This window comes from Budorcas taxicolor, chromosome 2 (genome assembly GCF_023091745.1).
Source record: "Budorcas taxicolor isolate Tak-1 chromosome 2, Takin1.1, whole genome shotgun sequence".
In the NCBI taxonomy this organism is placed as follows: Eukaryota; Metazoa; Chordata; class Mammalia; order Artiodactyla; family Bovidae; genus Budorcas; species Budorcas taxicolor.
In genome coordinates, this window is record NC_068911.1 from 154,246,007 (window position 1) to 154,263,686 (window position 17,680).

Below are 17,680 nucleotides of genomic sequence, written 5' to 3' on the forward strand. Positions count from 1 at the left end.
ACCAAATAGCCTATAGTGTCACCATATTTCTACTGAACAACAAAAATAACAATAACATTTTCCACTTCTTAGGCACTTAACGATTCTAGGCACAGTGCTAGAACCTGTATACATACATGTGTGTGTGCGACAAGTCACTTCAGTCGTGTCTGACTTTTTGTGACCCCCCTGGACTGTAGCCTGCCAGGCTCCTCTACCCATAGGATTCTCTAGGCAAGGGTATTGGAGTGGGTTGCCATGCCCTCATCCTTATATGTGTGTCTCATACATAACAACATATTGTCACCAATTTGCAAATAAAGACTTGAAGTTAGGGAGGTTAAGTTAGTGACCATGATCATCCACCTAGTTAAGTAGCACACCTACAAACTAAACTCAGGGCTCAAACTCCAAAGGCAGATCTTAGCCATTTCATACTAATAATTACGTTAGCGCGTAGACTAAAGAGATTTTTGAACATCCAGGTGTAGAGATGGTTCATAAATACAATGAAAATAGCTAAGACCCAATTGAAGTAGGAATTCTAAATAAGGAGTTCATTAATACACGTCACATACAAAGATCCTGATATATCATGTTGACTCCCTGAAATGTTACTCCACCAAATAAATGTTTAATATGAAACAGGCCACAATTCCTTCTGCATTTATTTATTCATTCATTCAATGAACATTTAATGAGACACAACTATGCTCCTTAATTGTCAGCAGTGTTACTTGTCTGGTTGTCCTGGACTGAACTCCTTCGGTATATATGCTCATGGTCAAGAAGGTTTATTAAAATTATATGTCCATGAAAAAGCCAGAAAAATAACAAAACAAGGTTACCCAGTCAATTTTTTTTAAGTATATGTATGATTTACAAGTTAAGCTGTTGGTTTAAAAATATTACTAGAAAAAACCAAGATCCCGAACTATCCATCAACAAAGAAAAAATTAAATAAAGTATGATATATTCACACTACAGAATATTAATTATCAATTATGAAGAATGGAGAAAAGTTATATTCTCTAATATGGAATAAGAAGACTCCGTTTCAGTTATTTTTTAAAATATACTGTATAGATATATTTGGGTTGTCTACTAAATCATAAAGACTGGTAAATCAGAAATAAGCTGGAGTAAGAGATTGAAGCATACAATTCTTTTGTAATGTTAAATTCATTAATTAAATGAAAAAAAAAAATGCCCCCAAAACCTAAGTATTAAAATTCAATGAAAGTCAAATATATATCATGACCACCCCTGCTTTGCACAGTAGCAGCTGAAAAGCCATTTAATCGGTCTTTCTCCCAAAGACTCAAGTCTTAACAGAATAATTATGTCTTAATTCATTTTTGAAAAGTACAAGGAAGCTCAGTTAGATTAAAATAAGTCATCAAATCTTAAATACCAGATTCAAAAATCCCTAACTGAGATAATTCCTACGTGATGCTTTAGTGAATCCAAAATAGACCATTGCCTGATTCACTCACAAAAGAAGCCTGGTCACATGTAGAAGGGAAAATAAAAAAGTATAACAGAAAAAGGACAATAATTAAACCCTGCTCTTCTCGGATATAAAGAATTGCGTCTTTCAGTGATCACAGCCATGCTTCAAAGTCAGAGATAAAAGCAACCATGTGACTTAAGCAATTGATTCTTAAAGACATGATTCAAAGGTGGAAGAAAAATTTCAAAAGTGGAAAGAATATAACAGCATCTCTCTGAACTATATTTTAAATGCATCCTGTCTGGTACTTCTTTCTCCTAAGGTTCTTGTATAATATATTAGGAAAACAAAGTAGCCATTTTTTTAAACACAGACCTCTCTCTTTTTTCAGAGCATGAATATGAAATATTTCTATTTTATAGCCATCAAAGCATTTCCATCTGGTTTGTTCTCAAAAGAGCTTTTAATAAGAAACTTTTACTGATATGACGGCATCATATATGTAATGATCCATAATAGAGGTCCCTAACTATATAGGACCACAAACAATTTACAGCAAAATTATATATCTAAGCAAGGTTTGATTCCTACCCAGCTTAGTTTTGTCACAGTTGTGATTATTTGTCCTTAAGTGACTTCATAAGACTGTTTTCTTTTTATTAGTATTATTTTTATACATGCTCTCTGAAAATGCTGCTTATTACTGTTTCACAGAGTAAATCTGTAACTTCCCTTTCATTTTTCAGATTTTTTATTAAGCAAAAAATAAGGTAATAAAGAATCTTTTTGTCTCTTCCTCCAGCTTAATATTTTTGAAGTAATAAAAATAATCCTGTAAAACATCTGGAACATTCCCTCACGGAGGGGCAGGGTTCGTACTAGGGGAGAGGGAGACATGTCTGAGGTGGATTTTTTTTCCTTTCTCTGACTAACTGGAACAGTTTCTTACCCTCTGCAGCCCATCACTAGGCAAGTTCAAACTACTGCTAATGCCAGCCAGACATTCTCCTGCAGGAGACAAATGAGTGGCTTCCACTCTTTTTTTGTCCTGCTGAGACTGAGCCAAATCATTTCAGAAAATGTTTTTCTAGGGGAGGGTGAACTTGCAGCTGCTGCAGAGGGCAAGCCCGCCATCGCCCTGCCACTCCTGACACTTTTGACGGGGCTCCTCGCCCTCCGTCTGCATTTGCATGTACTGCTTGGAGGTAAGAACTCCAAGAGGAAGTGTCCTTCTGGCTTCAAGGTCTCTGGAGGATTCTGGCAGATGATCAGGGTTAGATTCAAACAACAGCATACCCCAGGCCCCCACCCGCCCTGGCCATTTTTGCCCAGGGATCTTTTGTCAAACATTTAAGATCTTAATCAATCTTCACTCTGACCTCCCAGACCCCAAGGAAGATGGATGAGGAAGTAGGTGACCTTTCACCTGTCCTTCTATTTGTCCTGCCACAGAAGACCCATTGAAAAGACAATTGGGGAGGGGTCTGCTGCCAGAGTTCTGAAGACTTGCCCATTCTCTTTTATATCCTTTCTTAAGCTTCCTTTACACCCTGGTCTTTCTTGTTCTGCTCCCAAATCACTTTTCTTTCACTCAAAGGAAAAGTTCTCTTTCCTGTAGCAGAGGAAAAAAAAAAAAAAGACACTCTCCAAATATCATTTTCAAATGATCCTTACTCATTGTTAGGGCAAAGGCAATGCTTCCTATCTTTGTCCTTGACTTCTAAGAGTGGCTTGAAGATGGACTTCCCTTTTACCATTTCAACTCAACACCCTTAAAAGTCAACAGCTATGACCTTGGTAAGAGTGATAAAAGAAGCTAGCATTAACATCAGTTTAATGCTTTATGATTTAAACAGTGGAGTTTTTTTTTTACCAATTTTACATCACTGTGTCCTCTAAGTCTCTAAGCTAAGTACAATTATTATCAACCCATTTTATAGATTAACAAACAAAGGCACAGAGGGTTTAAGAAACATGCTCAAGGTCATGCAGCTAAAGTGACCAAACTGAGACATATTTCCTTATGTGGATGTTTTTCTGCTCTACCTAGATAATCCTGATACCCCAGTAATGATGGCACATGCCTGTGTGCATGCGTGCAAAGTTGCTTCACTCGTGTCCAACTCTTTGCGACCCCATGGACTGCAGCCCTCCAGGTTCCTCTGTCCATGGGATTCTCCAGGCAAGAATACTGGAGTATGTTGCCATTTCCTTCTCCAGGGGACCTTGCCAACCCAGGCATTGAACCCACATCTCTTATGTATCCTGCATTGGTAGGCAGGTTCTTTACCACTAGTACTACCTGGGAAGCCAAATGGTGGCACAGATGGAACCAACAATTTCTTATTACTCTTAAGATGTTTACAGACTTGACTTATCTCTTTAAAAAAAAATCTCACTCAAGTTTGGGATTTAAGAATTCTTGTGATTCAAGTTTTTTCTTCCTCCCTAAATTTACCAGAGATTCTTACCTGATAGTGTTTAAAAACAAGCAGTGCAAGGTTTTGTGCAAAAAGTGTCTTCTTAAAAGATTTAATCTTTCTACAAGTAGCAAAGAAAGTACATGGGTAGCACGAGAGAGTGCAAAGAATGAAGATTCTCAACAATAGCTTAATCAAATGTCCACTTCCATTAAATATCTAGTCTTGTGTTAGGAGCAGTTTGCTCAGAAATGTACTGAACCTAAGCCATGCAGCCTCAACCTTTCTATGAATCACGTGATGATGAACTGTATTTCTAAGATTATTTCCATAAAGCCTTCCACTACCATGTTCAATTGCCTTTGCATTCACTCCCTCCTCCATCTTTTTCTCTTTTCCTTCTAATTCGGGTTGTAAAGATGTCAAGGAGTTTCAAAGTGCAGCAATGTATGAGTTACTGAGCTGTGTGACAATCGAAAATCAATGACATTAGTTACAGAGAGATGTAGTAATGCCAGCAACCTGAACATCTGAGCAAAAAATGGAAGACAATGTGTTTTTTAAGAAACATATATGTAAGAATCTTGACATGTTAAGACGTGCAAGTTTGTCTTACAAAAATCAAGAAGGAAGAACAATTTACTCTAAGATGCGAAGCAGTATTATTACCCTATTCATTTCACTCTTCCTGCTATGATGATTATAATTTAGGTGCCAACAATGCACTCATATTTTTCTAACATTAACACTGGAATATACTTCAGGGTTTCCATTTGGTACAGCTTACCTAGTAGTTGCTAAGCAAGAAATTAACATTTGTTAAAAAAAAAAAAAAACCTTGAAATTCAAACGTCTAAATTTTCAACTTTACCTTTTGACTCAAAGTCAACAGAAAAGGTTGCCAGTCTTTATCCTGTTTTATATTTTCAATGCATTTAAAAGACATTCATTGTTAGCTACTTCTAGAAATAACTATAGCACATCAAGAAGAACACTTATGATCTCTGACAGGAGAAATATATAACCTCTCTCTATGACACCAAACTACCCTAAATGCAACTTTCTTTAGGTTATAACTGTTGATTTCCAACTGGTCAAGTGGATTGCTCTATAGTCAATCCCACCCTGTCATTAAGATGGTTGAAATGCCAGACAAATTGTTTGGCAGTCAGTTATTTCGGACTCTTTAATCACCAAATCAGATGAACCATGTGGTAGTGTAGTCTCCAGCTCAACAATCACCCTGAGAAGAGATTAATCTGATCTGTTCCAGAGATGGGACCCAAAGTTACACGCTTGAGTAGTAACTGTAACAAGACTGGCAGCAGCAGACTATTGATAACCACTGAAGAGAAATACCAAGCAAAAATACAAGTCTTGAGATAACTGATTTTTGCAAGCCTTAATTCACACGTGATATGAGCAATCCATATACATATGGAATACTCCCAGCCTTTACTCAAAAACAAAGCTACTATAAGAAGTCTGCAAATTCTCCCCAAAAGGGGAAATAAGGGAAGAGGGAATTGCAGACAGGGTTAAATGAGAGGAAAAGAAGTCACCTTAGTAATATGATAAATAGTCATTAACGTGACCAAAAAAACCCCAAACAAACCTGGATTTCTTCAAAAACTCAATAATCAAAATGGATCACAATTTACTACTGCCTCTGACCACAGATCCAATAAGAAGACTCTTACTAGCTCTTTGTCACCTCCTCAGGGAAATCAAGAGGTCTTCCATCAAGATTCAGTTCACTCAGAGACCCCATCATGGGAGCGCAAGGGAACAGAAGGCACGTGAAACGCTGCCACTCCACTTTGCTGACCCATGTCTACACTGCTCCACAAGGCAGGAAAAACTGGACTTTCCTCACACAGTTCAATTTTAATCAGCAGGAGGAAACTGGAACAACAAACCCTAATTTGACATTGAAATCATTCAGGGACATATCCACAGGAGGAGAGATGTTTACCAACAGGAGAACCAGGGTTCGAAAATGTGTGGGTCCTCTTGAAGCAAGGATCAATCAGGGCCCTTTCTTCAGCTTGTTCATTTACATTTCAGAGGGCACATCAAGCCGGTTCACATCTGAGTGCCTGTTAGCAAATGTGTTTGGCCTTCTGCTGATTACAGCAGCATTATTTATTTTGTCAGTATTAGAATCGTCTTAGCTTTGCCACCTGGAGCTGTAGCACTTACTCATTAGACCCCTCTGTCCCACCACATCCCACAGGGGCTGCTAATTACTGGCTTTACTCCATTTAGTCTCATCTCTGATTTAATTACGTGCACTAAGCCCTAATGAAAAGTACAATATGGCTCTCCTTACCTTGGCATTCTCCATTCCGCTCTTCATGCCCGGCATTGCATAGGCAGTTGCCAATGGGTACCAGCCATTCACCATCTGCCCCGCAGTACATTTTTGGCACATCCTTCTCTTCTGAGTTGTTGACACAGGAGCCTCGAACTTCCACCAGGGAAGAAGTATCAGCGCCCGTGACGGTGTCCGGAAACTGGGCCAGATTGCGAACCGTGAGCGGACACTTCTTGTAGAACACGCGGACCGATACCAAGGCGATGCAGGCCCCCACATCCTGAAAAGCCAGATAGAACCCCTTTTTGCTCAACGGCCCCACATCCCGGATCTCCGTGTTTAGCTTCATGATTCGGTCGCCAATGTCTACTTGGGTGAAGCTCTCGTCGGCTGCGATGGTGTCAATTTTGGCAAACTGGCTCTCTCGGATAAAACGCTCTTTGTCGTTGTCTGATTCATAGTAGTACAGGTTAAACGTCTCCTTGCAAGTGCCCATGACACCCGGAAGACTGTTGCAGTCCCTCAGGGTGAACTTGATCTCGATGTACACCCTCTGAGCCCCTTCTCGAGTGATCCAATCAGTTCGCAGCCAGTTATTCTGGCTGGGCTCCATCACGTTGCAGACTTGGTAGGTTCGGATTGGTGTATTTTTTTCATCCATAATACTCACTTCCTCCCACTGCAAAGAGCCAAAGGAAATGCATCAGTTGCAAACATTTCATCATACAGTGATTTACCAGTTCTGTTCTCCCTTCATAGGACAGTGATGATTTTTGTTTCAATAAGAAAGAAAACTACGGAGCACCAATTCCTCATCAAGATGGTACTGTACTGGGGAGCTATTTTCTTGTCACTGTTTCACTCTTTTGCCTAAAATTACTAGATTGATTGCTTCTGAGTTCTCAGGCAGTTCCTGGTGGTGGTCTAACAACCTCAAATTCACCTATTACAACAGCTGCAATTTCAAGTGGCAACAGTTCAAATTTACTCATAAATGAAAAACCAGGGATGTGCATTGTTCCAACAACTGAGCAGAGACCTGCAAATTAAGAGCAGGAAGAGCAGAGTTTGCCAAAGGAAGACAATTATCAGTTAATTAGTGGTGCTCCTGTCAGAACTTTGCTCTCTAATACCTAAAAAAAATGGCAGTCAATTTTGTTTTTTCTTTTCTTTTTGGCATTGTCATTACTCTTTAAAGGGGTAAAGAAAATCTCACTATTCTAGTTTCGGTAATCCTGGAAAGATAAGATGGTAAACTTTATGGTTGGATTTCTCAAATACACTGTCATTTAAAATGGTAGGACACTTTTCAAGAGCATGTATTCAGTCCAAAAGTTTGTATACTGTTCTTATTTTTAAAAGAAAGCCGCATTAACTAAACATGAATGTACAAATGCATTGCTTCTAAATAGTCTGTGGATATTGAGAAAAAAATATACTAAGTGGTATTTATGATGGAAAGCCCAAGAAACTTAAAGTATGGTAGGGTTTTCTTTCAATCTACTTTGTAACATAAAGATTCTCACAGTGGGATAATCTGAGTTAAAATTCACTGTGACTAGCATTCTAGTTTCATTTTTGCTGTGCTTTTAAAACAATCCTAAAAGCAGCATGATAATTTGGGGGCTCCTACCAGACTAGTAGGCAGCCTCCTATTCTTCATTAACGTCTACAGTAATGGCTTTATATAGAGCTGGTATAAATCAGCTTAAATATCTAACACATGAATATAATTAGAAGAAAAAAAGATAGTTTTAAAAAATCGTATTCTATAATAGCTCCACTTAAAGCTCCATTCAATCCAATGAAGTACATAGAATCATAATGTATCTTTTAACAGGTTTCCCATCTGTGCATTGGAAAACTATTAATGGATGGAAATGTTACTATGTGAAGGGCTATAATACATAAAATTCTGCATCCCTTTCATCTGCCACCATTATGAAAGTTGGAACTGAAAGAGATAAGTGCCCTGTGGTGATTAAAATTTATTTTTATCCACTAAGCAATAAATCACCAGTAATTTACTTATTTGGGGAAATTCATGTAAATCCAAAAATAGATCCCCACCTTCAAAAAAACCTACTCAGCATGCTTCTCATCTCAGAACAAAGGAAATACGGAAAAACACATTTATCAATGTAAATGAAAGCACGTAGGGACATCTCCACAGTTCATACAGATAATTCAGATCTAATTCAGATTTTCCAGCCAAACTTAATTGTCTAAACACATTGATCAATTCACCAGAACAATGACAAATCTCCCCTTAGTTTTGCATTTTACAATCAGTGTCAGAAACTCAATATTCTCCTTTAAATGAATACTGCCAAGAAATTAGGTTTTTGCTACAATGTTGCCATCAGGAGTCATCACTTCCCATTATTTTCATGTTCTGCTTAGCTGTTCTAATGGAAAAATGAAACCATAACTCATTTTTGACCTAGTGGTATTGTCAAATAAGGTTTCTTTTTAAAGATAACAATAACAACAAACAAATGTATGTCATTATTGGTCAAAATTATAATTTCAAATTTCCAACCAAGGTGTGAACTGTTCTAAGGATAAGTAGAGATTTCAGAATAATAAAAAAAAAAACCTCAAATATGCTTTTACACTAAAGAAAGAACTTTTAAAAGCCAATCCATCTCCTACTTGGTAGATATCCAATTTATCCCTTCATTCTAAGTCTGCAAATGTCTTCTTTATTACAAAAGCTAGAAATTAATTAAACTTTATAATTTGGCACATAATTTTTCAAAGGCTACTATATATTTTAGAAGGACTAATTTTCTTACAGACAAGTTCATTTCTTACCTTTCATAATAATACTTAAAACATTACACATACATGGCATTTCAGGAAAGGGAAAGAGAACATTCTATATTCAGAAGTCCACATTCTGCCCATAAAAAGTTCTGGGTTGTGTATAATCAGCTATGCACAGTATTTTTTTTAAGGGACATCAAGACAACGAAAAGAAGTTTTGTGTCTAGAAAAAGTGATCAGATGGTCTTTCAACAGTTCTCAGGAGTTGGGGTGTGGGGAAGGAGATGTCTATGGCATGTTAAATTACAATAAAAGCTTTCCAAAAACAAGACAGACCATGAACTACACACTTAAAAAATGTGCTACTCCTTGCTTTTAAATAGATCGCATGTACATTGAGTATAACAGGTCAGGTCCAAAATCATGCCAGATATGTCCTCTCTTTAAACTTGGGAACAATCAGTAAGAAAAATAAAGCTCATTATATTTTTTTAATGCAAATACTGATAACTTCATTCTCAGTTTTGCCAGCAGTTCTAACACTTTCAACCTACAGAGCAATACCCCTGGTGTAGCATGGGAAAGCCTCCTTGAATCAGTGACCTTTCCAGGGTATAGGATTAACAAGAGTCTGACTCTCACAAGATAAAGCTGTACCTTTCTTCGCATTCAAAGGATGAGGGCAATTGCCTGCAATCAGCGGTGAATACAGCCTGTCTACACTGCCAGAGACCTGCCAATCACTCTCCCTCCCATTAAAAAAAAAATAAAAATGGTTTTGAGGGCAGACTAGAATTTTTCAGCAGAGACCAAACCAACTGCAGTCAAGTTCAGGCTGAAAAACAGGAAGGCAGGGCAATCTCCCTTTTATTTCAAATGGATGACAAGACTGGCTTTGGAAAAAACCAGCCTAAAATTCTCCTTTTTCATGTCCGCTTTCTTGCCTTATTTGTGACACCTATCTTCCAAAAGTTTCTATGAATCTTTGTTTTTTTTTTTTCAATCCTTTATTGTTTATTCAATGGTCAGGTGTGAAGCGCCACACTGTGCGCTGGCATTGCAATTTTTGCCTGATAAGAACTCCTAATCTTTCACCCCTCCCACTGCTTTTAATCAAATGACTGAGTCATAGACTATCAAGCATGTAAAGGTAGGATGATATGCTTAATTCTTAAAACATTTGAGAGTTATTTCAATTTGGCAGAAGCCAGAGTTACACGTTGTACTGATTTCTTTCCAAAGCTGATTCATTCTGACCTCTTATTAAGGTGTTGAGGACAAGGGGATAGGGTAGGAGAATGTGACTATCGACCTAATTCTATTCTCAGAATCTTCTGATATAGGCAGTGATGGCAAATTCAAGAAGAAATGAACAGTGATGCACCCTCTCATACTTTAAGAATCCAGTCTCCCTGAACCCCAAAGATCCAAGATTCCAAATACTTTAACTGTCACATTTAGTATCAACAATGCACAAACATGGGGCTTTTTTTTTTTTCTTTCTGCATAGACGTTGCCCCTGGTGCAACACCTATGCAGGTTCATAAGGCTTTCTCTCAGTGTGCAAGTGAACAGCAGCTGATTTAAGGTCCTCATAGTAAGTTACAGAGCCCCCCACTGCTCACACACAGAACTAAACCTGCTTCTGGTACAATTGGAAATGTTTTCTCTCTGGTATCTTTATTTATTCATTTTCCTCATCTGGAACATAACAATTGCTTTAAAATTAACCCTGTCAAGATTTCACAGCTATCACAGGAATAGGCATAAATTCTAATTTGGTCCCCAGATCATGTTTCTTGTCGGTGTTTTAGTTTTAAATGGGCATCTAAGGCAATGCCTCCACCAGTCTCCTAGTTTTGAAACCCCTTTCTGCCCTTTTGGATTCCAGTTCTGCCATGACAGAGCTATCCAAAGGGAGTATAGGATTTCTCCAACAAAGCGTAATTCACTTCATAGGCCATGGTGGAAATCTGACCCCCTGGCCACAATCAACAAGAATCAAGCCATTAGGACTCTAAGAAAGTGGCTAATCACTCCTTTTTACCCTGTGGATCAGAGAGCAATTCGAAAAACTTACCCCTCCTTCCAGAGGGCTGGCTATCCACCCAAGTTCTCCCTGAACAGATCTGGAATCCAATAAGGTAACTGCAAAAAAAAAAAAAGAAAGAAAGAAAACCAAAGAAAAATAGATTAATTTCCAATTGCAAAAAGCCAATACTACAAAAAACCATTTGCCTGAGCGTTTCCATATGTGCCGAGGGTGTGCATATCCAGCTCTGATCAAAACCTAAACTCGGTCTCACTTATGTAAATAATCATTACTCACTTGATCTTCTCCCCTCTTTAAATCTGCAGGTTCTTATTTATTTAACTTGCTTAGCATTTAAAATTCCATCCTGGGACTCAGTTGATTCATTTTCTAAAAAGGATGAATAGAGAATCTCAAGTACAATTCAAAAAATAAATATATCTATGTAAGGCAGTTACACTCCAGAGCAAAATCTGCATTCATCTCTGTCTGGTATCTACTAGAGTTATTTGTTTTTGCAAGTTTCAGATGACCGCATAACTCATCATCATGGTGACAGAGCCACAAGTGAATTCTATCAGAGAGTACTCAAAGGGTCATGAAAAGGCTCTCTCTCTTACCATTTTTTTTCCCCCTCCACCACCAAATAAATAGGCTCTGGATGTGGTATCCGCTGTTTTTTCAAATATCAAAGTTTCAGAAGAGAGGGATGGCAGACGTGTGGACTTAGGATGCAAATTCACTTTAAGTATTCGCTTTCCCAGGTCTTTTTGAGGACAATTGGAGACTACTCCTTTGGAAGGAAGGATTTCCTCCAGGAGGAAATCACTGGTTTAAATTTGAGATGTGGAGGAGAGCTGCCGAAAAGATTTACTGTGCTTGTGGTACACCTATGAGCATGCATCCAAGCTTAGGACGACCCGGAGGTCGACTACACAGCCGTCGCACCCCGCCCAAGCTGGAACAGTCCTAGGCACGGAGGGCATTGAAAAGGACGCCATGAATTCCTGAACTCTCCACATTCTCTTTCCCACCGAGAGCTGCAGGCCTGGGGTCGAAAGGCCTATCTCAAAGAAACCACTTGGTTATTAATTTGATCAGCGAAGATAGCTCTTTGGTCTGGGGGAGGGGTGGGAATGCGAACCCTTCATTCTTGCTCCAGCTCACCCCAACTCTGTCTTGCCCCCCGGCTCCTGAATTCTGCCCACCTCCCTATTCATTTCACCCCGACGTCAAAGTAGTTAAACCGAGCCTCTTTCTCCTGATTTTCTCGAGAAGTCTGAATTCCTAGGGTCTCTTAATTATTTTAAAATGTAGAGCTTTCCCTGGTTTGCTCCAGCCCGGAGTTGCGCCCCCCTCCTTTCTCTCCTCTCGGTCCCTAGAGAAAAGCCCGCTACATCCATTTGGATTTATGTAAGGTGGATTAGGGACACAAAGGGAACAATAAGACCCAATTTACAAAAAAAGGGAGGGAGTAGAAAGGGAGGGTAAAAGGGAGAAAAGAAAACGTGATGGGAATAAAAAGCAACAAAATGAATTAATTTTTAAGGGGGAGGAGGGGTCGGAGAGGGGGTGACCCCCCCTTTCGACAGCAGCCTACAGCTTCATCAGCGCCTTTTTTGTCTAGGTTTCCCAAGTTTTCCTTCCCAAAGAAAAAGCAAGGCGGGGGTGGGTGGGTGGGTGGGGGGGTAGGAAATCTCTACGTTTGGTGCAGAAAGGTCTTGAGGGACGTCCTAACAAGAGTGCGAAGTAGTCAGGAGAACGCGGGATCCAGGATTCGGCTCAGAGGAACGCCTCTGGGGACCGAGGGGGCAGGAGCGACCGAGACGGCCCTTCTGAGGGAGGGAGGAGACCAGGAGGGTAAGAGAGCGCCCCTTTCCTCCCAAGTCGAGCCGTGTCTGCCGGCAGGTGTGTAAATCTCTGGGAGCCTCCGTCTGGCGAGCTCTGGGTACCGGCTGCCCAGATGAAGCTAAGTTGGTTTTTGGCTCCCTCCTTCGGAACAGGGAAAACGATAGATCGTACGGGAACCGATGGACGGATCCTGGAGAGACAGACAGACTGACGGATGGACGGATGGGTGGATGGGGGAGGGTGGGGAGGTGGAGGAGTAGACGAGACGGATGCGCGCAGGCTCGAGGGCGAGCATCACCAGAACACACGCGCGCCCAATCGGGGCACTCGAGCTCAGGCACACAATTGTCCGCGTCCACGCGGGCACCCGCGCACCCACATCCACGCATATGCGCCCGCGCGCAAACACACACGCGCACGCAACTCGCCTTTCTCTGAGATCATTGGAAACTAAATGATCAACCCCCACCTCCACGATACAGGCACACACACAGTCCTCCCAGCAGGTCCAAACCGACGCGCAGAAAACTGAGCACCCGCACGGAACCAGTCGGTCCCGCACGTTCCCTCCAAACTAACCCGGGGTACAGTTCTTGGGGCCAAAAGCTAAAACTAGAGTACATTCAACTTGCCAGCGGGTTCCCCAGGTCTGGGGATGACTTAAGTAGCTTGGGGCCCCCTCGGCCGACAATCGCACCCCCCAGGCGCGGGGCCTCACTGGGGAGAAAGGTGTTTAACGCCGGGTGCTAGAAATCAGGTCACCGGCGCCCGCCGAGCGGCGCCACGACCGCTGTGCGGCGGAGGCTCGGAAGCCGAGTCCCGGGAAGCGCAGGGCTTGGGAAACTTTGCAGAAACCAGAGCTCGTAAGGCTTTCGCAAGAACCCGAGAGCACCACGATACCCTCAAGGAGCTCTTTCCCCCTCGACCTGAGCGCAGTTGGGAAGTGGTAGTAGGAATAGGTCCACAAATTTTATTTATTTATTTATCTTGGCGTTGTCTCCTGTGCGTCCCCTCGGGGCGCATCCACGGGCTGCCCTCGCCTGTGGATGCCGATAAACTTCGTCCTTTCGCTACAAACTTGGGCAACCCCTTCACACGCATGGGTCACCGCCCCGCAGCAGGCTGCCCGGCCGCTTCCCGCGGTCCCTTGGCGGTTCCCCCTCGTTCCAGCTCCCTTCTCCAGAGTCAGGGCGCACTGCTCGCTCCGGGATCCCCCCGCACCCTCCGGCCTCGCACTCCCGGGGGCCAGTCAACCGCCGATCGTCGCTTCTCTGTCCCAAACCGCAGAAAGGTCGCCCCGCTCTTACCTTCATTCACGGGATACACTCTGGAACCGGTGACAGCGTCGCAAATCCCAAAGAGAAACGAAAAGAGGACAAAATAAAAAATCCCAGCCATGGTTCGTCGATGCCAACGCTGCTCCAGCCGCTTCTATCCCAGTGGAATAAATGCTTAACTTAGGAGTGCAGCAGGCTGAAGACATTGCCAAGGGGGTGGGCCCGACCCGTGACGTGCACCCGCCAGTCCGGGGTTCTCGGCCAATGGTAGCGCAGACGGCGCTACCTGGCCCCGCCCCTGATGAGCAGAGCCTGTCCCGGAGCCCCGCCCCCTCTGGGCTCGGCGCGGCGTTCGGTCTCCCGGACTGAGGGGGAGAGTTTTGCCGCGTTCCTCCCCCGCTGGACATAAGAAGCGGGGTCCCCTGGTCGCCTCTCAGGGTTCCAGCCCCTGAGCGGCGGAAGGAGCTTTGAGAGACTCTGAATTGGTTGTGGGGGGGAGGTCCGAAGAAAGGTTGGGCACCCGGTGTCCCTCCTCGGGCGGTTTGAGATGGAGGAAAACGCTCTTTTATTGCCATTAAAAAAAAGTATCAAGTTGACCTGCCTCTTTACTGTTGCTTTTTTCTGAGGGTTGAAGTGTTCGCGTCCCGCGCGCCCCGACTAGGACTGCACAGTCACTCCCGTGCGCGGCCACCCCCGCCACTCTGCTACCTTGCCCCGTTTCGTGCCGTTGGGGAGCATCTCCATAAGAAATGCTCTTTGGCGAGAGTTTTGGTACTGGGTTATTCCTTTATCCCAGGCTCCTAGTTGCCTGGAGAGCTGGACCTAATCAGTCCCCAACGTCGAGTGCGGCGCTCGGCCAGAAGCAAGGCTCTGTCCCTGTCTCCGGGGGCTGAACGAAAGACTTCGTAGCAACGGAGAAATCCCTTGGGGAAGCATCTCCGCACTCAGCCGTAGAGGTTCCCCCCTACCCCCGCCCCGGCTCCGGACAGGACTCCCCACCCCGGCAAGACGCCCGGAGGTGGCCTTTACTGCCGGGAACCGACTGCGTGCTTCCCGGTGGGGAGTCCCTGGAGCCGGGCCTAGCAAGTCTGGGGCGCAAGGGGTTGAAGCGAAGAGCTGATGAGGGAGTGCAGGGACCAACTGTAGTGCAGACGGGCCGCCCACCCGAGCTCAGGAGCTGGCCCCGGCTGCGGCTCGGCGCTCGGGGTCGCTTCCCCTGCGCTGGTCCGGACACTTCTCGCCGCCGCCAGGAAGACGGTGTGGGCGACAGGACTCGCAGAAATCCGCGCAGCCGCCCCTGCTGGAGTGCTCGAGTGTCCCTGTGGCCCTTCTAGGGGAGCCGGCAGCACTGGGCCCAGGTTTGTCCCCCGATGCCCCGGCCGCGGGCTCAGAAAACCGAGCGCTGCCCAGAGACCGCAACGCAGCAGGCGGCCTGGTGCCCGGCCCCCGACGCAACTCTCCGGACGTTGGAAGACGCCCCGACTCCTGACGACTTCTCCCCTCTTCCTTCCTCCCAACTGCCCCTCCTCTGACTCTCCTTGGGGTGAGGCCGGGTTTTCCTCCCGAGCCTGGGTCCCAGCGGGAGGGTGACCGCCGGGGGGTGGAAGCGCCTTTCCCCTCTCGGGTGGCCGCTGATCGTGAACCAACCGCGCCACCTGCCGGCCACTAAAGGAAATGCGCGGCAGCCCCCCTACTCCCGCCCCCGGAAGGGCAAGCGGACAAAGACAGCACCACGCAGCCCGCCGAGAGTAGGTATGTCGGTGGGCTATCTTTTCACCCACCCTTCCCTGTCCCGAGCCCCCAGGCCACACTTGTGGAGCTGTGACGGGAGGCCGTGGAAAGGACCCGGGAATCCTGTCGCACTTCTCGCCAGCTGGATGGCAGAAGACGAAATCAGAAAGCGTTTCAAGGAGAAACTCGTCGTCAGTATCCCAGGGGTAACCTGAATAGCTGCTATCCCTGAAAAATCATAGATAAAGCGGGAAGGGTGTAAGGCAAGGTGCAGGAGAGAGGAGATCTCGTCCACGGTTTCAGATCATCAGCTTCTGGAGCACATCGTGTCTCCTCCCCTTGTGAAAATTTAGACCCGGAATAATATGAGCAACTTTTACTTGAGCGCTGCTGGGTGAGGCGCTGGGCAGTGGCTGTGTGAGCCCGGTGGCTTGCAGGGACAGCTCGTGAGGCTGCAGAGGTTTTGATTTCTCCGTGAAAGACCTGCTGAAATGTCACAGTCTGAGGAAGTGGATTTCAGTCTTTGTAGCTACTGATTTTACACAAGTAAAAGGGGGCAAAGAAATGCACACTTGGGATATACGTGTGTGTATGTATAAATTATTTAACAACTATACGAAGCCCTTTAAAGGAATGCATTTCTAGGTTCTTTCAGGCCCTGAGTTTCTAGGAAAAGGAGATGAATATTGATCCCTGTCATTCTATACACAGATGCAGCAGATAAAAGGAGCAATCTGAATTCTTTTTAAAACGTTTTTGAAACAATAGTTGCTAGTTGCCTCTCTGCAAGATTTGATTTTTGCATATATGGGTAGTTGAAATGGGAAATTGACTGCCTGCCTTCTTAAAAACAGTAACATTTCTAAGACTTGAACCAACCCTTCCCCCCTACCCTATATGCACAATGAATTTTAAAATGTTTCTGGCTACAGCTGCCTGAAAGCAAGGCTTCATTTGCTAGAGGACATTCAGTGACTTCAGTCCCCTTTTTTCTTCCCATTTCCCTTTTCAAGACCCAAAGCAGCCCAATAATCTGGAAACCCAAGAGACAGGAAATGCTAACTGGGAAAAACTGAACTATAACTTTCTCTTTAAAACATTTCTGGGCTGAAGATCAGAAATGAGCTGTTGCATACTGAAGTATTTAGGATAAAAGTATATGATAGCTTGGCTTTCTCTAGAAACATTCCAATTAAAAAAAATGGAAAAGAAAGAAAAGGTATAAGGGAATAAACAGATAAAACAGTATTGGAAAATTTGGTGTATTTTTAAGTGCTGAATAACGGGACTTGTGAAGTCATAACACTATCCTTTCTATGCTTATGTTTATTCAGTGTTTTCCATTAAAAAGTTGTAGTAGAATTTAAAAAAAAAAGGAAAAAGAAATGTTAGTCACTCTGTTGTGTCTTATTCTTTGGGACCACATGGACTACAGTAGCCCACCAGGCTCCTCTGTCCATGGAATTCTCCAGATAGGAATACTGAAGTGGGTAGCCATTTCCTTCTCCAGGAGATCTTCCAAATTACTCTTGTGACAACCTAAAGGAAAATTGTCCTAATCTAATAGACACCATTCTTCCTTAAAAAAAAACAAAACAAAACAGGGCAACAGTGAAAAATGATAGGGTCTTAGTCCATCAATGGACCAAATGGTGTTGGTCCATCCACCTTCTATGCAAACCCTCTACTTTATTAGAAAACACCTTGGAGTTTTCAGACACTTGAGAGTACTTAAAATAAATCACTCAATGGAGTCACAAGCATACAATAGAATACTACATCAAAAGCACCTAGAATCACCTGCTTTTAATATAAATTGGCTTGCCTAGAGTACAACTAGCCTCCTAACTG

At 43.4% G+C, this 17,680-nt stretch overlaps 1 protein-coding gene across 1 annotated transcript in view; it reads right to left on the reverse strand.

The window, feature by feature from the left end:
* Positions 1 to 14,219, reverse strand: part of EPHA4 (EPH receptor A4) — a 152,024-nt gene extending 137,805 nt beyond the window's left edge. The window contains exons 1-3 of the mRNA XM_052636146.1: positions 14,129 to 14,219; positions 11,019 to 11,086; positions 6,185 to 6,848 (exon numbers count right to left, since the gene is read on the reverse strand). Coding sequence (XP_052492106.1) covers positions 6,185 to 6,848; positions 11,019 to 11,086; positions 14,129 to 14,219 — 823 coding nt within the window. The remainder of the gene's footprint in view (positions 1 to 6,184; positions 6,849 to 11,018; positions 11,087 to 14,128) is intronic.
* Positions 14,220 to 17,680: the final 3,461 nt, after the last annotated feature.